The following is a 23107-nucleotide window of genomic DNA, read 5'->3' as shown; positions in this document are numbered from 1 at the left end:
AACTGTCTTGGTGTGCTTGGACCATGTTAGTTTGTTGGTGATATGGACACCAAGGAACTTGAAGCTCTCAACCTGCTCCAACACAGCCCTAGGTTTGATTGGGACAGCTGTAGAGAATAACCCTGCATAACATGTCTGCATCCCAAATGGGACCCTATTTCCTGTGGGCCCTGGTCAATAGTAGTGTACTATATAGGGAACAGGGTGCCATTTGGGATGGAAGCCGGGGTGTGTGCAGCAGATGGCTAAAACATTTAGCATCACTATGGTGACATTGTGCAGAGGGTTCTAAGTTTGCAACCTAGGGCCTCCCGAGTGGTGCAGTGGTCTAAGGCACTACATCGTAGTGCAAGCTGTGCCACTAGAGATCCTGGTTCGAGTCCAGGGTTTGTCGTAGCCGGCTGTGATCGGGAGACCCATGGCCGGCACACAATTGGCCTGGGTTAGGGGACGGATTGGCCGGTAGGGATGTTCTTGTCCCATTGCACACTAGCAACTCCTGTGGCGGGCCGGGTGCAATGCACATTGACGCGGTCGCCAGGTGTACGTTGTTTCCTCCGACACATTGGTGCGGCTGGTTTCTGGGTTAAGTGGGCATTGTGTGAAGAAGCAATACGGCTCTCGACCTTTGCCTCTCCCGTGTCCGTATGGGAGTTGCAGCGATGAGACAAGACTGTAACTACCAATTGGAGAGAAAAAAAATGAATATATATATATATATATATATATATTTTTTTTTTTAAAGTCTTCAACCTAGGTCAGGTAGACAGGGGCGGAAGTCACCCTGCTATACATGGGCAGCATAAACAGTGCATCATTAGCCTGGTCCCAGATCTGTTTGTGCTGTCTTGCCAACTCCTATGGACGAACATATCTGTGATCAAGGTAGTGTATCAGCACCTATGTGTCTGGAACCTCTGGGTTCATCAATCTGAACGTGATTAACAGAAATGCATGGATCCCAGATCTGTTTGTGCTGTAGTGCCCGCTCCTACAGTCGTCACGCCAAACAGATATGGGATCAGGCTAGTGTTTCAATCTGTATCTGATTTACAGTAATGAAGGAGGTAATTGAACAAACAGGTGTGAAACGTAATTTCAGATGTTTTGCGCTAACATAGCAGCAACAGCTCAGGGACATAGTAGTCATTATTGCGTAGTGTTTATGTGTATCTGACACAGAACCAACATTTACATTTGTTATCAAGCCTCACACTGTAAATCTATATACACTTAGAAATGAAAGAGACCAGTGAAGAACAAACACCATTGTAAATACAACCCATATTTATGTTTGTTTCTGTTCTCTTTTGTACTTTAACCATTTGCACATCGTTACAACACTGTATATAGACATAATATCACATTTGAAATGTCTTTATTCTTTTGGAACTTCTGTGAGTGTTCTGTTCTGAACTTCTGTTCTGAACTTCTGTTCACTGTTAATTTTTATTGTTTATTTCACTTTTGTTTATTATCTACTTCACCTGCTTTGGCAATGTTAACATATGTTTCCCATGCCAATAAAACACTTAAATTGAAATTGAATTGAGAGAGAGAGAGAGAGAGAGAGAGAGAGAGAGAGAGAGAGAGAGAGAGAGAGAGAGAGAGAGAGAGAGAGAGAGAGAGAGAGAGAGAGAGAGAGAGAGAGAGAGAGAGATTAATCGTCTCCCCTCATATCCCCCCTCCCCCTGTGTGCTGAGTGTAACTGTTCACCCATTTTTATGAGAAGGAGAGTGATGGAGCTGCTGTGTGTGACAGGGTCAATACAGAGCCTGTAATACACACATAAATTTTTAAACTTAGGCATAGATCCCAGCTTTTAAGATGTCTCTTGAAGGAAATGGTTGCTTTAAATAGTGCTCAAGAGAGAGGTTTGTGTTATGGCTCAGGATATATCACAATTTAGACTAATTTTACTGTATCTGTGAAAATGCCAATGTATTGCGTTACCATTGCCAGCATACTATTGTTTTTATTTATTGTTGCTTTTATATTTACGATTGGTTTCTTCACTGGAGATTTGTTCTCCGGTAATGAGTGTATAGTTTGTGCGGGGTGTATTCACTAGGAAACAAATGGAAGCAAACGGGCTGAAATGGAGAAGGACTAACCTGAACTTGTCCAATAAAAAACACAAATTTTCATTGCAAAAAGTTTTCAGTTACAAAGCGTTTCACTACTGTCTGCTACAGAGGGTACAACCGAATACACCCCAGTACGTTACTGTTGCTAGCCTTATACCAATCTGTATCACAACCATTAACCCAATGCCATTACTCTCTGTTAGCTTGATCTATCACTGATTTCCACGCTTAGCTAAAACACACAAGCTGTAAATGAGAACTCACTCTGCAGTATTCCTCATTCGTTTTGGAATAGATATTGTCTTATTTGAAATGTTACAGTTATTTTGGGTCAGAGCTCTGTAATTTTACAGCGAGAGCTGTCTAGTTGACTGAAAGAGAAAGTTGTCCAGAGTGTTGTCCACATGCTGTCCGAACTGACGTCTTTCCTGGTTGTGTTCCTAACAGAGGGGCAGGAGGTGAAGGTTGGAGAGTACAACGCTATTGCTGATGTCCTGGATCTCATCAACAACACGATGAGGTTCCAAGGTAAGTACACATGAGATTGTACGTGTGTGTGTGTGTGTGTGTGTGTGTGTGTGCATGCGTTATGAATACGTTGTGCGTGCGTGTTTGTGCATGCGTGTTTGTGCGTGCGCGTTTGTGCGTGCGTGCTTGTGCATGCGTGCTTGTGCATGCGTGTTTGTGCATGCGTGTTTGTGCATGCGTGCTTGTGCGAGCACACACAGGGCATCCTGTATGCTCCTCTCAATCAATCATTCTATGTTGAATTATTTACCAGCATTTTTATTACACTATGTTTTCTTGTGTTGACAAGAAACCCCTCCCCTCCCTCCCTGTAGTCCCATACAGACACACTCTGGGACAGCTAAAACATTTGTTTCTATGTGTCAAACCACCATAAGATAGCTCAGTAAGATGAGACGGTGAAATCGATTGGCACAAAGACACAGAGAGGGTGAATAAAGGAACGGGCAAACATAAGAAACAGCGGTCGCTCACCCCGGTCGCTCACCCCGGTCGCTCACCCCGACAACCGATTCTGTATGGAGGTACATTTACACAGTTGATAAGAAAGTAGCCAAATTGAGGCGTTTTCCTATGTTAAGTAGCCTAATAGTGAGGGTTCATTTTGGATCTGTCCTTCTCCTGTAGAATTGTTCAGTACTTTACATACTGTAGAATCAAAGTCACTGGATAAATGGATACACTTCAAATATTTTATTAACCTTTATTTAACTAGGCAAGTCAGTAAAGAACAAATTCTTATTTTTGATGATGGCCTAGGAACAGTGGGTTAGGGTAAGCTGCCTGTTCAGGAGTAGAATGACAGATTTGTACCTTGTCAGCTTGGGGATTTGAACTTGCAACCTTTTGGTTACTAGTCCAACACTCTAACCACTAGGCTACCCTGCCACCCCCATAGAGAAATCTAAAGAATTCTCTGTGGGTTATTGTACATTTAGTACATCTAGGTTTGATTTCCATTTGATTGAGTTGTCAACTAATATAAATTCACACCCCCAAAAAATCACTATGTTATTGGATTTAGGTTAAAAGTTGGGTGGAAAAAATATTAAATTCCCTTACGTTGATTAATTTTTTGCAAATCCAATCACTTTTCCACATCAATCCAACGTCATAATATTATTTTGAATGTTTCTGAAATTACGTGAAAACAATGTTGATTCAACCAGTTTTTACCAGTGGGTCTGTGAATGTCCTCGTCTTCGTTCAGGAGTGGATCCTCCAAATCAACTTATTTTTCTTTTCCCCTTCTTGTGGAGTTGTTTTTCAATGTTAAATACTGGTGAGGGCTCTTTTTGGTTGTCTATCCTTCCCCTGTAGAAGTCATTATTATACTTGTTTTCATATGGCAAACTGAGTTCCTCCTCTTCATTTCAGGGGTGGAGCCTCCTAAGGACCGTACGTTTGTACGTCTGCAGCGTCGCAACATCAACGTACCCCTCTACAGCATCCTGTCTGTTATCACCATCCTGGGCATGCTCATGGCAGGGGCCTTCCTCTTCTTCAACATCAAGAACCGCAACCATAGGTCAGTGGAAGAGGGAGGGGAATGGGGGAAGGAGGGGGTAGAGCTGTAGCCTGGCTGACACCACACGTGGTACACAGCAAGGGAGAGCTGTGACACACTGTTCCGGACAGGAGTCCGGAGCTTTGATTGGTTCTCTCAAACATTGTTTTCTGAGACCTTTCTGAGACGTTGTTTGGATTTGAAAATCCAACAGTTGTGTTGGAAGTGGGCGGCGTTCTGAGGCTGTGTGTGGTTGTCTATATTGGCGGTTGAGTGCCAAAGACAAAGAGGAGAACCAATCAAAGTACAGCCCACTTCATTATCAAAGCATTGTGCTGACAACATCAAGGAGCCTTTCCATACTATGGAGTCAGGAAAACTTGGAGTTTGGTGGACTGGCGGTATCTAAACTAGTAGAGCTCTGGGGGGAAGTTTCTTCTCGGTACAGATCTAGGATTAGATTCCCCTCCCCCAATCCTAATGTTAAATCCATTCACCAGTACTTTTGTATACTTTTTAGCCAGTAGTTCTGAAAATAGCACTCACTAGCAAAAAGTGGTCTCCAAAAATTGTGCAGATACTGTATGTGCACCACGTCATTGCTCAGTCTCTCACTCTGCTGTGTGTGCACCTTGCTAGCTGTCACTCAAGTGGCAAGGGGCTGAAGCACATTGGCTAGAACTCAAATTGCTAGGAGTTTGGCCCATGTGGGGGGAAATATAGGGAAAATAGCGAATTTACCAAGACAAAAACACATTTGGAACTCTGTTCCCCCAACTCGCTCCGCTGCTGTTACTGCATTCTACATGCACTGTTACATAAAACATGTTTCAATGTTAAAATGGTCCTTCTGAGTTTTTCAATTTTGGAGCTCTGTGTTCACATTTACATTTACATTTAAGTCATTTAGCAGACGCTCTTATCCAGAGGGACTTACAAATTGGTGAATTCACCTTCTGACATCCAGTGGAACAGCCACTTTACAATAGTGCATCTAATAGTTCCTCTCACAATTCCAAACCTTGCTGTTCATGCTCCTCTCCTCTCCCGACAGACTGATCAAGATGTCCAGTCCCTACATGAACAACCTCATCATCCTGGGTGGAATGCTCTCCTACTCCTCCATCTTCCTCTTCGGCCTGGACGGAGCCTTGGTGTCCGACAAAGAGTTTGAGGCCTTGTGTACTGTGAGTATATAACCTGTACAGCTAGAACCCCATATATGCTGTGCTAATGACGTGTAAGATCCCAGGCTAACACTAGGCTAATACTATATCATTCTCTTCTGTCTTCTCCCCCATCGAAAGGTGTGCGATCCACTCTAACGCTAGCTTGCATTCTCTCTTGATCCCCTTCAAAAGGTGTGCATCCCAGACTAACGCCAGCTATTAGCTATCATTCTTTTCCTACTTCCAAAAGTTGTGAGATCCAGGTTAAAGCTAGGCTAGCACACCAGTCTTTTCTTCATCCCTTCAAAAGGTGTAAGATCCAGGCTAATGCTAGGCTAGCACACTAGCTAACATTCTCTTCCTCCCTTCAGAATTACATTTGAACCTTTATTTAACTCGGCAAGTCAGTTTAGAACAAATTCTTATTTACAATGCCGGCCTACACTGGCCAAACCCGGACGACGCTGTTGCGCCGCCCTGTTGATTCAAACCAGTGTGTCTGTAGTAATGCCTCTAGTACTGAGATGCAGTGCCTTAGACCGCTGTGTCACTCGGAAGGAAGGGGATGGGACTTCATGTAATGGGAGTTGATTGGATCAGTCCCTGGGTCTTTCCTAACATGGAGCACATTAAACTCCTGCTCCCACAGCAAGCGTTTGAACGTGACTATCATAGCCTCTGGTTTAATTAAACAGGTTTGATTACAGCGATAACTGGTTTGCGTCCCAAATGGCCCCCTATTCCCTATATAGTGCACTGCTTTTGACCAGGACCCACAGAGATAAATAATGTTAGCTAGGCGGGTGGCGCAGCACGTATCAACTGCCATCGAGTGCCTGCCTGCCTACCCGGCTCACCTCAGCCAAAACAATCCAAAATGGAGGCTGTCACATCAGAGAGGAAGTGCTGAGGAAAAGTATGTGATCCAACCAATCAATATGCACTGTTTTCTTTGTATGGCTGCTGTAATTGTTTTTTTGTTATCTCTTTCTCTATCCCTCTCTTGCTGTCTTTTTTGCCCTCTTCCCCCTCCCTCGCCCCACATAAACACCCACACACAGGAACACCAAATAGGCTGCCTTTTGAGTAAAAAAAAGTATATTCCAGTTTAAACTCTAAAAACAAGAAAGGGCAGTATTTTATCTAGTGCGCCATTCCTCCTCAATGGGAAGAAGAAAAAGAGTGGTCGTAGCCCACAGGAGAGCTGGCTACACAACAGTGGCTACACAACAGTGACGACACAACAGTGGTAATTACCAACAAGGACGAGACAGCCTACAGGGAGGAGGTGAGTGCCTAGGCAGAGTGGAGCAAGGAAAATAACCTCAACGTCAACAAAAGGAAGGAGCTGATTGTGGACTACAGGAGACAGCAGAGAGAGCATGCCCCTGTCCACATTGATGGGGCCGCAGTGCAGAGGGTCAAAAGTTCCACTGTCGGCACATCACTGACGACCTGAAATGGTCCCTTCACACAGACAATGTGGTAAAGAAAGGCGCAACAGCACCTCCTCAACCTCAGGAGGCTGAAGACATTTGGCATGGCCCCTAAAGACACTCATGAACTTTTACAAATGTACCATTGAGAGCATTTTGTCGGGCTGTATCACCACCTGGCACAGTCCACAACCACAAGGCTCTGCGGTCCGCCCAACGCATCACTTGGGGCACACTGCCTGCCTACCAGGACATCTACAGCACCATGTGTCACAGGAAGGCCAAGGAGATCATCAAGGACCTCCGTCACCTGAGCCTGTTCACCCCGCTATCATCTAGAAGGCGGTGACAGTACAGGTGCATCAAAGCCTGGGACAGAGAGACTGAAAAACAGCTTATAGCCATCTCAAAGCCATCAGACAATAATCTACCATTTTGTTATGGGGTTTAGACTGTGTATTTATATACTGTATTCTCAACATAACTCATTGTAATATTGCTACTACTGTACATTGCATTTTAGTTCATATAAACTCAGCAAAAAAAGAAACGTCCTTTCACTATCAACTGCTTTTATTTTCAGCAAACTTAACATGTGTAAATATTTGTATGAACATAACAAGATTCAATAACTGAGACATAAACTGACCAAGTTCCACAGACATGTGACTAACATAAATGGAATAATGTGTCCCTGAACAAAGGGGGGGGGGTCAAAATAGTCAGTATCTGGTGTGGCCACCAGCTGCATTAAGTACTGCAGTGCATCTCCTCTTCATGGACTGCGCCAGATTTGCCAGTTCTTGCTGTGAGATGTTACCCCACTCTTCCACCAAGGCACCTGCAAGTTCCCGGACATTTCTGGGGGAATGGCCCTAGCCCTCACCCTCCGATCTTGAGATCCGGGCTCTTCACTGGCCATGGCAGAACACTGACATTCCTGTCTTGCAGGAAATCATGCACAGAACAAGCAACATGGCTGGTGGCATTGTCATGCTGGAGGGTCATGTCAGTATGAGCCTGCAGGAAGGGTACCACATGAGGGAGGAGGATGTCTTCCCTGTAACACACAGCATTGAGATTGCCTGCAATGACAACAAGCTCAGTCCGATGATTCTGACCCTCCACCTCCAAATCATTCCCGCTTCAGAGTACAGACCTCAGTGTAAAGCTCATTCCTTCGACAATAAATGCAAATCCGACTCTCACCCCTGGTGAGACATAACCGCGACTCGTCAGTGAAGAGCACTTCTTGCCAGTCCTGTCTGATCCAGTGACAGTGGGTTTGTGCCCATAGGCGATGTTGTTACCGGTGATGTCTGGTGAGGACCTGCCTTACAACAGGCCTACAAGCCCTCAGTCCAGCCTCTCTCAGCCTTTTGCTGACAGTCCGAGCACTGATGGAGGGATTGTGCGTTCCTGGTGTAACTCTGGCAGTTGTTGTTGCCACCCTGTACCTGTCCTGCAGGTGTGATGTTCGGATGTACCGATCCTGTGCAGGTGTTGTTAAATGTGGTCTGCCACTGCGAGGATGATCAGCTGTCCGTCCTGTCTCTCTGTAGCGCTGTCTTAGGCGTCTCAGTACGGACATTGCAATTTATTTCCCTGGCCACATCTGCAATCCTCATGTCTCCTTGCAACATGCCTAAGGCACGTTCACGCAGATGAGCAGGGAGCCTGATAATCTTTCTTTTGGTGTTTTTCAGAGTCAGTAGAAAGGTGAGTTTATTTTTTAGTAATATATATACTGCTGTACATATTATTCTCCCACTATACTATATCTACTGCTGTACATATCATTCTCCCACTATAATATATCTACTGGTGTACATATCATTCTCCCACTATAATATATCTACTGCTGTACATATCATTCTCCCACTATAATATATCTACTGCTGTACATATCATTCTCCCACTATAATATATCTACTGCTGTACATATCATTCTCCCACTATAATATATCTACTGCTGTACATATCATTCTCCCACTATAATATATCTAATGCTGTACATATCATTCTCCCACTATAATATATCTACTGCTGTACATATCATTCTCCCACTATAACATATCTAATGCTGTACATATCATTCTCCCACTATAATATATCTACTGCTGTACATATCATTCTCCCACTATAATATATCTACTGCTGTACATATCATTCTCCCACTATAATATATCTAATGCTGTACATATCATTCTCCCACTATAATATATCTACTGCTGTACATATCATTCTCCCACTATAATATATCTACTGCTGTACATATCATTCTCCCACTATAATATATCTAATGCTGTACATATCATTCTCCCACTATAATGTATCTACTGCTGTACATATCATTCTCCCACTATAACATATCTAATGCTGTACATATCATTCTCCCACTATAATATATCTACTGCTGTACATATCATTCTCCCACTATAATATATCTACTGCTGTACATATCATTCTCCCACTATAATATATCTAATGCTGTACATATCATTCTCCCACTATAATATATCTACTGCTGTACATATCATTCTCCCACTATAACATATCTAATGCTGTACATATCATTCTCCCACTATAATATATCTACTGCTGTACATATCATTCTCCCACTATAATATATCTACTGCTGTACATATCATTCTCCCACTATAATATATCTACTGTTGTACATATCATTCTCCCACTATAATATATCTACTGCTGTACATATCATTCTCCCACTATAATATATCTACTGCTGTACATATCATTCTCCCACTATAATATATCTACTGCTGTACATATCATTCTCCCACTATAATATATCTACTGTTGTACATATCATTCTCCCACTATAATATATCTACTGCTGTACATATCATTCTCCCACTATAATATATCTACTGCTGTACATATCATTATCCCACTATAACATATCTACTGCTGTACATATCATTATCCCACTATAACATATCTACTGCTGTACATATCGTTCTTAGTATATAATGTGTAAATTCATCCAGTGTATACACACATTGGATTTGGATTACTGTTCCTGCTATTTGTGTTGTTAATTGAAGTCGTTCCAACATTTCTCAATTACTTTCTTTTCATTTGTTGGATTTTGTGTGAATTGTTTTGTATTGCTAGGTATTACTGCACTGTTGGAGCTAGAAACATAGTTATTACGCTGCACCAGCAATAGCATCTTCAAATCGATGTACGCGACTAATAAAGTTTGATATGATTTAGGGTCATATATCTTTTTCATCCCCCACACAGACCAGACCTAGTCATTTGTCAAGGGGCCCCTAGAACAGTCTCTTTCAGTAGGGCTCCTATTTCTGTCAAGCAACACAGGGGGGAGAATAGGGTCGCTGCTGAATCTCCTGCCTTGGTCTGTTCTATTGTGACTCTGCCTCCCCGCCATGAATGCTTTTCAACAGACAGACAAACAAACACAAACAGCATTTAGTGCAGTGGGTGTTAAAGTAGTGTTTTTCCGGCTTGTTAAATTAGATACTGTGGGAGTTATTACAGGATATAGCTTTGTTGCTCTTATTTAGTTACAACTCATTCTAAATACTGATATAGCCTACAGAAGGCACCATAGTATTTGGTTTGTTTTAATATCCTTGGATTTCAAGTAGGTAGAGGCTGCTAGGTCTCTTTTTAACAACACATATTCATAAGTTTGACAGCCATGATCCTAGTATACGACTTCCTCTGAAGTTTGCACATTCACTTTCATGGAATTATGAAAAAATACATGCTTACATCTTGTCAGTCTAGATCTTTGTTTTAGTCCAGCTCTTTGACAGCTTTTGACTGTTTCTGTCCTCGTCTTGCAGGTGCGAACATGGATCCTCATTGTGGGCTACACAACAGCGTTTGGTGCCATGTTTGCCAAGACCTGGAGAGTCCACGCTATCTTCAAGAACGTCAAGATGAAGAAAAAGGTGAGAAAACGCAGTGAGCTGCTGCCCATGGAACACTGCTGCAGCATGGATTCCAATCCAACCCATTGCTACTCTTCCTGTCTTTCCTATCTATCTGTACCTTATCTAATAAACAAGCAAAAAATAGTAGTGAAAAAAAAAACGTAAATCACTACCTGTGTGGTCTCATGGCCAAAATGATGGCCAACAGCAGAAAGTAGTGACGTGTGTTTTTACTGAAATTGTATTATGTGGAATGATGATGATTAATTATTATCATTATTATTACTATTATCACCATGTCATCATCATTTTGCACCAGCATTGACAATTGCCTTGTCTTATGAATGAAGTGAATGGGGTCCCTTTCTATTTCCATTCAGTCAAATCAATTTCAAAGTGAACGTTTACATTTTAAGTATTGCATTTCTATTCACTTCCTGAATCGGCTGAATAGATTTGACACCGATCTTGCCTCGTTGGTCACTCTGCTAATACAGTAGCTGACAGTGTTCAGGTTGTGGAAAGATGCAGAGTAGCCAACATGCATACAGGCTTTGTCCCAAATGGCACCCTATCACCTATATAGTGCACTAACATAAGGCTCTGTCTAAAAGTAGTGCACTATGTAGGGAATAGGGTGCCATATGGGACAATACCATAGTGTCACCACAAGGAGGGGATTACAGCCACAGCTATGGGACCTGCTTTATGAGCAACGGAGCACATGCCGGATTAACATGCTAACTCCCCTTCTTTAGAAAACACTATCAACATCAGACGAGCCAAGGTCATTTTGTTTTTTTGTGTAAACCAGTTAATTGAAGGGAGAGAGCGTTTTCTGTTGCTGTGAACAAGCAGCAGTATATTGTGGTAGTCACACGGTCTGGTCTGCTGAGGCTGGCTGCACTCAAGCAGAACGCAGGAGCCTAGAACCATAATTGGCCATTATGGACTCTGATAGAGAAATCCTCACTGGTTAACAGCAGCTAGCGCTTCTTATGCCACTTATTCCTGTGTCACTAGACATGCATTATGTCAGATATAAAATGAATAGAGGGAGAAGAAGGCGTAGAAGAGAGAAGGGGAGGGACTGTTATGTGATATTGTTTCTGACCACATTTTCAAGGTTTGCAAAAAATAACACTTTACCCCTCGCCCCGGAGCAAGTATGCAGCCCTATCACAATCTGGTTATCAAGTAGCAATCACAAGGCGAGCTTCCAGGTTGCTATGACAATGTTGCTCAGGTATTTAGGTCCTAGATGGCAGGAAGCTTGGCCCCAGCGATGTACTGGGCCGTACACACTACCCTTGATAGTGCCTTGCGGCCAACGGGGCCGAGCAGTTGCCGTACCAGGCAGTGATGCAACCATGTTTAGTTTTCCTGTTTGCTTATACAGCTCACTGGGTGCGGTCTTAGTGCCAGCATCGGTTTGTGATGGTAAATAGACAGCTACGAAAAATATAGATGAAAACTCTCTTGGTAAATAGTGTGGTCTACAGCTCATCATGAGATACTATCCCTCACGCGAGCGAAACCTCAAGGCTTCCTTAATATTAGATTTTGTGCACCAGCTGTTGTTTACAAATATACAGACCGCCACCCCTTGTCTTTCCGGAGGCAGCTGTTCTATCTTGCCGATGTAGCGCAAAACCCGACAGCTGTATGTTATCCATGCACAACTCAGTGAAACATAAGATATTACAGTTTTTAAATGTCCCGTTGGTATGATATTTGTGATTGTAGCTCGTCTATTTCGTTATCTAATGATTGTAGTTTGTCCAATAGGACTGGTGGTAGAGGCAGATTACCCACTCGCCGTCAGATCCTTACAAGGCACCCCGACCTACGTCCCAGATATCGCTGTCTCCTTCTCATGTCAATTACTGGGATGTTGGCCTTGTCGGGTGTCTGAAGTAAATCCTTCGCGTTCCACTCGTTAAAGAAAAAATATGTTCGTCCAGTACGAGGTGAGTAATTGCTGCCCTGATATGAAAAGGCTATTTTCGGACATAAGAGACGGTGGCAGGAACATTATGTAAAACAGCAGCCATCTCCTCCCATGTCATTTAATATGATCGGTTTCCTACTGGTCACTACCACGTCTTCTAACAGAGGCGCCGGGATCGAAACCAGCACCTTTTACACTTGGTGATGCTCTTTTTCAACCAGAACATTTCCTCAAACTACATGTGTGTAACTGAGTAACTACTGTAGCAGACCTAAGAAGTGGTGTTTTTCTCCCAGTGGGAGACCCAGCAGTAAGGCAGGTTGTTAGCCCCACTCAGTCACCCCAAGCCCCAGAGGAGCTGCAACGATCCAGCCACAAAAAGCATTACAGACACTCTGCTCAGCTCAGACTGTACACACACACACACACACACACACACACACACACACACACACACATACACATACACATACACACACACACACACACACACACACACACACACACACACACACACACACACACACACACACACACACACACACACACACACACACACACACACACACACACACACACACACACACAGTGTACAGTTCAGGGACAGCTGGAGCTCCCCCTGGGTATATGCTGCTGCTGCGATCTTTCTCTAGAAAAAGTCAAGCTGAAGAAGCCAAGCTAGAGATTGACTCAAGCACTAAAGAATTTACCACACACACCTTTTGTTCTATGTTCAGTGCACATGCACACACGCACACACACATGCTCCCTGTGGTGAACCTGATGGAATGTGTGTGGGGTTTCTGTTACTGCTGTGCGAGACTGGCCGATCATCAGGGAGAGTGGTGATTCATCTTGTTGTTTAAGCCTGCAGTTTTTACAGGATTAAAGGGCTATGTGTTTGTGTGCTTGCGCGCATGCTTGTGTATTTGCATTCTTGCGTCCGTACGTGTGTGTGCTTTTCTGTAACACACACTCTACCCACTGACCTGTTTTCGATTGACATATTTCGATTCCTCTCTTCAATGGAAATACAAAACAGCAAACCAATATCTATCTGACACAATATGCTTGTGTAGCTGGTATGATTATGTAAAGGCTTGCCAGGCCTCTGTGGCTGCATCTCTGCTGGCCTTTTGATATTTGTAGTCCACCTCACATCACATCCTGGATAGATGTGTCTGATGGCAACGGCTGCAGGAGGGAGTGTGGGAGAGCTGTCAGAGAGAGGGGGAGAGAGAGTGCGTGGGAGGCAGAGAGAAAGAGAGAGAGAGATTTAAAGATGGAAAGAGACAGGGACGGGGTCAGTGCTGGTCTGCATCTCTCCTTTAAGTCTGCGGCCATCTCAAACACAAACACGTTTTGATATCTTCAGATGTGCTAAAAAAGGGAGGATCTTTTGTGTTAACATCTAAAAAGATGTATTTTTGATTTGTAATTCAAAGAAAAACAAAACAGCTCTTGCTCCTGTGAAATGTGTTGCTATGGCAATTATGCAGACTCAGTTTTTTCTCCTCTCTTCCTCCTCCTCCGCTTCTTCTTCCTCTTCTTCCTCCTCTTCTTGTTCCTCCTCTTCTTCTTGTTTCTCCTCTTCCTCTTGTTCCTACTCCTCCTCTTCTTGTTCATCCTCCTCTTCCTCCTCTTCTTGTTCCTCCTCCTCCTCCATCAGAGCAGAGAGACTAAACTGAGTGCTCCCCAGGTGGAGCTAGACAGCCCTTAAATCTAAAGACCTATTCCCTGGTGGTGTCTGTCGGCAGCAGTTAACCTAGCTCCCTCCCTACCCTCCTTTTCCCTCCCTCCACACACACACTGATTGAGTGCAGGGGCTTTGGCTGAGTGAAGTGATGGCTGTTGTCAGTCATCAGAGTGTTGCAGCGGGTTCGCCATGGAACCCCAGTGATGTTTGCCATCTCTTCATCAATCCCTCCGTCCTTTCGCCAGTCCCTCCATCTCCGTCCCTCCTTCCCCCCTCCCTCAGAGAGAGGACTGTAAATCAGGGTGTGCTCAATAAGGGTTCCACTCGGTAAGGTTCGCACTCCTTCACTCCTTAAAGAGGCCTGGTTCAGTGTTGGGTAAGCACAGGGCCTGTCAATCAAACAGGCTGTCTGCAGTCTCCCTTCGTGTCTGCCTGGTAGTCTGTCTCTGAGATTTACTTTAGAGTATTCTTGAACGTGCACATAGTGAGATACACACACACACACACACACACACACACACACACTAATGTGTACACACATAGAGAAGACAAAACATAGTGCACATAGTGTCCACATAATACTGTACAAGTTACACAAAACAGTGACCTCACGCGTGTGTACATGATCTGATATGAGCTGTGTATTTCATACTAAAATGAATACACATCCCTATGCAAACGTTTGATCATGTCTGACGATCCCATTCCCCACAGATCAGGGCCTTGAAAGCATACTGCTCTGTTCCCTGATCACAACTAGTGTACACAGTGTATTCTACGGTTCACACAGTCCACATCACCATGCTTTTAATGATGAATCAGCAGTAGAATATAGAAATACTGTCACCAGGGTAGGCAGAAGCATTTAAAATGCAAAAAAGAAAGCAGGCCTGATGTAGCCAGCTCTAATGTTAGCAGACCTGATGTAGCCAGCTCTAATGTTAGCAGGCCTGATGTAGCCAGCTCTAATGTTAGCAGGCCTGATGTAGCCAGCTCTAATGTTAGCAGACCTGATGTAGCCAGCTCTAATGTTAGCAGGCCTGATGTAGCCAGCTCTAATGTTAGCAGGCCTGATGTAGCCAGCTTAAATGTTAGCAGGCCTGATGTAGCCAGCTCTAATGTTAGCAGGCCAGATGTAGCCAGCTCTAATGTTAGCAGGCCTGATGTAGCCAGCTCTAATGTTAGCAGGCCTGATGTAGCCTGATGTAGCCAGCTTAAATGCTAGCAGGCCTGATGTAGCCAGCTAATGCAGGCCTGATGTAGCCAGCTCTAATGTTAGCAGGCCAGATGTAGCCAGCTCTAATGTTAGCAGGCCTGATGTAGCCAGCTTAAATGTTAGCAGGCCTGATGTAGCCAGCTCTAATGTTAGCAGGCCTGATGTAGCCAGCTCTAATGTTAGCAGGCCTGATGTAGCCAGCTCTAATGTTAGCAGGCCTGATGTAGCCAGCTCTAATGTTAGCAGGCCTGATGTAGCCAGCTCTAATGTTAGCAGGCCTGATGTAGCCAGCTCTAATGTTAGCAGGCCTGATGTAGCCAGCTCTAATGTTAGCAGGCCTGATGTAGCCAGCTCTAATGTTAGCAGACCTGATGTAGCCAGCTCTAATGTTAGCAGGCCTGATGTAGCCAGCTCTAATGTTAGCAGGCCTGATGTAGCCAGCTCTAATGTTAGCAGGCCTGATGTAGCCAGCTCTAATGTTAGCAGGCCAGATGTAGCCAGCTCTAATGTTAGCAGGCCTGATGTAGCCAGCTCTAATGTTAGCAGGCCTGATGTAGCCAGCTCTAATGTTAGCAGGCCTGATGTAGCCAGCTCTAATGTTAGCAGGCCTGATGTAGCCAGCTCTAATGTTAGCAGGCCTGATGTAGCCAGGTCTAATGCTAGCAGGCCTGATGTAGCCAGCTTAAATGTTAGCAGGCCTGATGTAGCCAGCTCTAATGTTAGCAGGCCTGATGTAGCCAGCTTAAATGTTAGCAGGCCTGATGTAGCCAGCTCTAATGTTAGCAGGCCAGATGTAGCCAGCTCTAATGTTAGCAGGCCTGATGTAGCCAGCTCTAATGTTAGCAAGCCTGATGTAGCCAGCTCTAATGTTAGCAGGCCTGATGTAGCCAGCTCTAATGTTAGCAGGCCTGATCTAATGTTAGCAGACCTGATGCTCTAATGTTAGCAGGCCTGATGTAGCCAGCTCTAATGTTAGCAGGCCTGATGTAGCCAGCTCTAATGTTAGCAGACCTGATGTAGCCAGCTCTAATGTTAGCAGGCCTGATGTAGCCAGCTCTAATGTTAGCAGACCTGATGTAGCCCGCTCTAATGTTAGCAGGAATGTTAGCAGGTGGAGTGTTAAACCTGATTCTGAGCCAGCTTCTAATGTTAGCAGGTCTGTGGCGGTGGAGAGAGAGAGTGTTAAACCAATCCCCTATTCCATTCTGAGTCCACCGTCTTCTGTCTGTGTGAGATGTTAAACCAATCCCCTATTCCATTCTGAGCCCACCGTCTTCTGTCTGTGAGGTGGAGAGAGAGAGTGTTAAACCAATCCCCTATTCCATTCTGAGCCCACCGTCTTCTGTCTGTGAGAGAGAGAGAGAGAGAGAGAGAGAGTGAGAGAGAGAGAGAGAGAGAGAGATAATTTATATGAAATGATTACTCTCAAGTATGTCCATGTCTGTGTTCTCCTGACCTTTGCTTTGATGTGGACGGCGGTGGGGTCAAACGCTGTTCAAAATAAAGATCAGACGGGAGGGGGCGGGGTGGCCCACCTTTCATCCTCTAAAGTTCACCAACACAAAAGAGGGTCTTGTTGATTTATGCGACTCCCGCTCGGGTTGGTGTCTTTTACCAGCTCACTGTATCCTACCTCTCATCCCTCCCTACCCTCCCTACATTTAAAAAGGAGCTACCTTCGTGTGTCAATGTAGGACAACCTTTGTGGTTCCAGGTAGAGCCCTTTGTGGTTCCAGGTAGAGCCTTTTGTGGTTCTAGGTAGAGCCCTTTGTGGTTCCAGGAAGAGCCCTTTGTGGTTCCAGGTAGAGCCCTTTGTGGTTCCAGGAAGAGCCCTTTGTGGTTCCAGGTAGAGCCCTTTGTGGTTCCAGGAAGAGCCCTTTGTGGTTCCAGGTAGAGCCCTTTGTGGTTCCAGGAAGAGCCCTTTTTGGTTCCAGGTAGAGCCCTTTTTGGTTCCAGGAAGAGCCCTTTTTGGTTCCAGGAAGAGCCCTTTTTGGTTCCAGGTAGAGTGCTTTTTGGTTCCAGGAAGAGCCCTTTTTGGTTCCAGGAAGAGCCCTTTTTGGTTCCAGGCACCCTTTCCAAATATATGCCTCTTTTTCTAAAAGTGTACCTACAGCCACCTCTCTCACCCTGTCTCCCCTATCATTCTCTCTTCTCTTCTTCCCTCCAGATTATCAAGGACCAGAAGCTGCTGATCATCGTGGGTGGGATGCTGCTGATTGACCTGTGCATCCTCATCTGCTGGCAGATCGTTGATCCGCTGAAGAGGACCGTGGAGGAGTACAGCTTGGAGGTACATCTGACCACCATTTTTCTCCCATTTATATTAACAAAAACATACTCTGACCACATTTGTCTTGTGACCTTTCCAGGGAAAAACTGCCCCCTATAATTATAGGTGGCAAGGACCCAGAGTATTTCCTTGCCATAACTGACTGGGGGAAATGCTGGGCCCTTATTCACCACAATCTAACACCAACATCTTGGTGGCACCACTAGATTCTCTAATAGCGATAATGGTTCTGGATCTGGGGCACCAACATGTCCGCCAGTGAGGCCAGATCAGCAGCAGGCTTCGTTGTGGTTCTTTTTGGTTCAGGAGGATATGAGCCACTCTGCCACCTCCTGTCCTCTTCCACTGCTAGTCAGACCCTCTCCTTACCAAGCCAGCTGGGATGTGGGGTGTTGGCAAGGCATGCCGGAAAGAAACACTTGGCAACCCTCTACCCCTGCTACTGGGTAAGGGCCGATGTGTAGAGAACTGGTGGACTCGGCTCTGCCAGGATTAGTTGAGGGATGGACTTCACCTTGCTAGGATTGATTACAGTTGGACTTAGCCTTGCCAGGTTTGATTGAAGGGTGGATTTTGCTTTGACAGGACTGTTTGGAGTGTGAATGGCTTTTTGGATCCTGGTACACCATATTTGGACCACAAACTGTCATGAGTGATAAGTAGTTGGAGATGGTGACTGTAATGTTTGGCATTGTTAAAACTGTGATTTTATATTGCTGCTGTAACTGTTATTTAGGTCGCTGAACACAATAACGGAAGCTGGATGATTGTCGTTGATTGATTATTGTTCTGTGAGTCTGTAACAGTGGGCATAATGCATTATGTGTCTTGTGACCGGAGCGAAACTTTGATCAGTCAAATATCCACCACAAATGAACATGGTTGTACTGTACATCTTAATAGGCTTTTCTAATACACTTCTAATACAGCACTAATACAGTCTGTTTGCATGACTGCCCACTAACTACCATCCCACCATCACGGTTTAACAGCAAACCGAATTACAGATCTAAATTTGACTTCCAAAGTCAATTGGCCTTTGATGTTGTTGGCGGTGGGCACAGACTCGTCAGGGTACACCGGGGGTACGGACTAAGTGGATGTTCAGAGCTAATTAAGAAATCCTTTCAACTCCTCCACACACCTCCTCAGCTCCTGTCAAGATCGGAGCTTCTGACAGGGCAACGTCCTCCCTAAACGCCAAAGCAATTGGTTGAGATGTTTAAAAGAGCCCTGGTGACCTTCGACAAATCAGCAGTGGGATTGGAAGTTCAGGGTGCAGAGTCGTGATGAAAGGCGTATTCTGGGAGGATTCCGGGAGGGTTGGGGGAGGTTCTTTGATGCTATTGACCCGACGTGAAGCTGTTGCTTTTTCATGTTTGTTTGCTCTGCTTGGTCCTGCGGTGGGATGGAAGGATGAAACTCTCCCTTGGAGTCAATTACCTTTCTGTGACTTCAATTAAACGAGATGCCTCTGAAATGATAAGTAGTGTTTAGCTGGTTACAGCCCCCAAAGCAGCGGGTCACAACGCATTCACACTCTGGTTTCTTGGAAAGGAAAAGATAGCCTTTTTATTTTGGGTCACTCAGTAAAAACCTTTCAACACGTGGTATTCTCACAGCCCCAAGTCAATGTAGTGTTCTCACAGCCCCAAGTCAATGTAGTGTTCTTACAGTCCCAAGTCAATGTAGTGTTCTCACAGCCCCAAGTCAATGTAGTGTTCTCACAGCCCCAAGTCAATGTAGTGTTCTCACAGTCCCAAGTCAATGTAGTGTTCTCACAGTCCCAAGTCAATGTAGTGTTCTCACAGTCCCAAGTCAATGTAGTGTTCTCACAGCCCCAAGTCAATGTAGTGTTCTCACAGCCCCAAGTCAATGTAGTGTTCTCACAGCCCCAAGTCAATGTAGTGTTCTCACAGCCCCAAGTCAATGTGGTGTTCTCACAGCCCCAAGTCAATGTAGTGTTCTCACAGCCCCAAGTCAATGTAGTGTTCTCACAGCCCCAAGTCAATGTAGTGTTCTCACAGTCCCAAGTCAATGTAGTGTTCTCACAGCCCCAAGTCAATGTAGTGTTCTCACAGCCCCAAGTCAATGGAGTGTTCTCACAGTCCCAAGTCAATGTAGTGTTCTTACAGCCCCAAGTCAATGTAGTGTCTCACAGTAGTGTTTTTACCCAAGTCAATGTAGTGTTCTCACAGTCCCAAGTCAATGTAGTGTTCTCACAGTCCCAAGTCAATGTAGTGTTCTCACAGTCCCAAGTCAATGTAGTGTTCTCACAGTCCCAAGTCAATGTAGTGTTCTCACAGCCCCAAGTCAATCAATGTAGTGTTCTCACAGTCCCAAGTCAATGTAGTGTTCTCACAGCCCCAAGTCCCACAGTCAATGTAGTGTTCTCACAGTCCCAAGTCAATGTAGTGTTCTCACAGCCCCAAGTCAATGTAGTGTTCTCACAGCCCCAAGTCAATGTAGTGTTCTCACAGTCCCAAGTCAATGTAGTGTTCTCACAGCCCCAAGTCAATGTAGTGTTCTCACAGCCCCAAGTCAATGTAGTGTTCTCACAGTCCCAAGTCAATGTAGTGTTCTCACAGCCCCAAGTCAATGTAGTGTTCTCACAGCCCCAAGTCAATGTAGTGTTCTCACAGCCCCAAGTCAATGTAGTGTTCTCACAGCCCCAAGTCAATGTAGTGTTCTCACAGCCCCAAGTCAATGTAGTGTTCTCACAGCCCCAAGTCAATGTAGTGTTCTCACAGCCCCAAGTCAATGTAGTGTTCAATGTAGTGTTCTCACACAGTCCCAAGTCAATGTAGTGTTCTCACAGTCCCCTCAAGTCAATGTAGTGTTCTCACAGTCCCAAGTCAATGTAGTGTTCTCACAGTCCCAAGTCAATGTAGTGTTCTCACAGCCCCAAGTCAATGTAGTGTTCTCTCACAGTCCCAAGTCAATGTAGTGTTCTCACAGTCCCAAGTCAATGTAGTGTTCTTACAGCCCCAAGTCAATGTAGTGTTCTCACAGTCCCAAGTCAATGTAGTGTTTTTACAGCCCCAAGTCAATGTAGTGTTCTCACAGTCCCAAGTCAATGTAGTGTTCTTACAGCCCCAAGTCAATGTAGTGTTCTCACAGTCCCAAGTCAATGTAGTGTTCTTACAGCCCCAAGTCAATGTAGTGTTCTCACAGTCCCAAGTCAATGTAGTGTTCTCACAGCCCCAAGTCAATGTAGTGTTCTCACAGTCCCAAGTCAATGTAGTGTTCTCACAGTCCCAAGTCAATGTAGTGTTCTCACAGCCCCAAGTCAATGTAGTGTTCTCACAGTCCCAAGTCAATGTAGTGTTCTCACAGTCCCAAGTCAATGTAGTGTTCTTACAGCCCCAAGTCAATGTAGTGTTCTCACAGTCCCAAGTCAATGTAGTGTTCTTATAGCCCCAAGTCAATATAGTGTTCTCACAGTCCCAAATCAATGTAGTGTTCTCACAGCCCCAAGTCAATGTAGTGTTCTCACAGCCCCAAGTCAATGTAGTGTTCTCACAGCCCCAAGTCAATGTGGTGTTCTCACAGCCCCAAGTCAATGTAGTGTTCTCACAGCCCCAAGTCAATGGAGTGTTCTCACAGCCCCAAGTCAATGGAGTGGAGTGAATGTATTAGCCTCTCTGCATATGATCCTATCCCCTGGGTGTGGCTTCGCATGCCTGGTCTGTGGAGTTCAGGATCCACAGTCTGAGGAGCCTGGCTTCATGGGCCAAGAGACAGGAGAACACTCACGAGTGAGTGAGTGAGTGAGTGAGTGAGTGAGTGAGTGAGTGAAAAGACATGTGCTCACTGCCCACAAAATGAGGTGGAGACTGAGCTGCACTTCCTAACCTCCTGTCCAATGTATGAACATATTAGAGACATATATTTCCCACATCAACTCCCATATCTACTGGGTGAAATACCACAGTATTCCATCACAGCAGCAAGATTTGTGACCTGTTTCCACAAGAAAAGGGCAACCACTGGAGAACAAACACCATTGTAAATACATCCCATATTTATGTTTATTTATTTTCATTTTCCCTTTTGTCCTTTAACCATTTGTACATCGTTACAACACTCTATATACAGTGCCTTGCGAAAGTATTCAGCCCCCTTGAACTTTGCGACCTTTTGCCACATTTCAGGCTTCAAACATAAAGATATAAAACTGTATTTTTTTGTGAAGAATCAACAACAAGTGGGACACAATCATGAAGTGGAACGACATTTATTGGATATTTCAAACATTTTTAACAAATCAAACACTGAAAAATTGGGCGTGCAAAATTATTCAGCCCCTTTACATTCAGTGCAGCAAACTCTCTCCAGAAGTTCAGTGAGGATCTCTGAATGATCCAATGTTGACCTAAATGACTAATGATGATAAATACAATCCACCTGTGTATAAATGCACCTGCACTGTGATAGTCTCAGAGGTCCGTTAAAAGCGCAGGGAGCATCATGAAGAACAAGGAACACACCAGGCAGGTCCGAGATACTGTTGTGAAGAAGTTTAAAGCCGGATTTGGATACAAAAAGATTTCCCAAGCTTTAAACATCCCAAGGAGCACTGTGCAAACGATAATATTGAAATGGAAGGAGTATCAGACCACTGCAAATCTACCAAGACTTGGCCGTCCCTATAAACTTTCAGCTCATACAAGGAGAAGTCTGATCAGAGATGCAGCCAAGAGGCCCATGATCACTCTGGATGAACTGCAGAGATCTACAGCTGAGGTGGGAGACTCTGTCCATAGGACAACAATCAGTCGTATATTGCACATATCTGGCCTTTATGGAAGAGTGGCAAGAAGAAAGTTATTTCTTAAAGATATCCATAAAAAGTGTCGTTTAAAGTTTGCCACAAGCCACCTGGGAGACACACCAAACATGTGGAAGAAGGTGCTCTGGTCAGATGAAACCAAAATTGAACTTTTTGGCAACAATGCAAAACTTTATGTTTGGCGTGAAAGCAACACAGCTCATCACCATGAACACACCATACCCACTGTCAAACATGGTGGTGGCAGCATCATGGTTTGGGCCTGCTTTTCTTCAGCAGGGACAGGGAAGATGGTTAAAATTGATGGGAAGATGGATGGAGCCAAATACAGGACCATTCTGGAAGAAAACCTGATGGAGTCTGCAAAAGACCTGAGACTGGGACGGAGATTTGTCTTCCAACAAGACAATGATCCAAAACATAAAGCAAAATCTACAATGGAATGGTTCAAAAATAAACATATCCAGGTGTTAGAATGGCCAAGTCAAAGTCCAGACCTGAAT

General features: G+C 44.5%; 1 protein-coding gene across 1 annotated transcript in view; it reads left to right on the top strand.

The window, feature by feature from the left end:
• LOC135553270 (gamma-aminobutyric acid type B receptor subunit 2-like) overlaps nucleotides 1-23107 on the top strand; it is a 146200-nt gene that overhangs the window by 41905 nt on the left and 81188 nt on the right. Inside the window, exons 7-11 of the mRNA XM_064985443.1 lie at nucleotides 2535-2615; nucleotides 3993-4143; nucleotides 5177-5309; nucleotides 10570-10677; nucleotides 17690-17812. Coding sequence (XP_064841515.1) covers nucleotides 2535-2615; nucleotides 3993-4143; nucleotides 5177-5309; nucleotides 10570-10677; nucleotides 17690-17812 — 596 coding nt within the window. The remainder of the gene's footprint in view (nucleotides 1-2534; nucleotides 2616-3992; nucleotides 4144-5176; nucleotides 5310-10569; nucleotides 10678-17689; nucleotides 17813-23107) is intronic.

The sequence above is a fragment of the Oncorhynchus masou genome, chromosome 13, assembly GCF_036934945.1.
Source record: "Oncorhynchus masou masou isolate Uvic2021 chromosome 13, UVic_Omas_1.1, whole genome shotgun sequence".
Lineage (NCBI taxonomy): Eukaryota > Metazoa > Chordata > Actinopteri > Salmoniformes > Salmonidae > Oncorhynchus > Oncorhynchus masou.
Note: the sequence above shows the minus strand (reverse complement) of the source record. Positions and strands in the feature narration are given on the sequence as shown.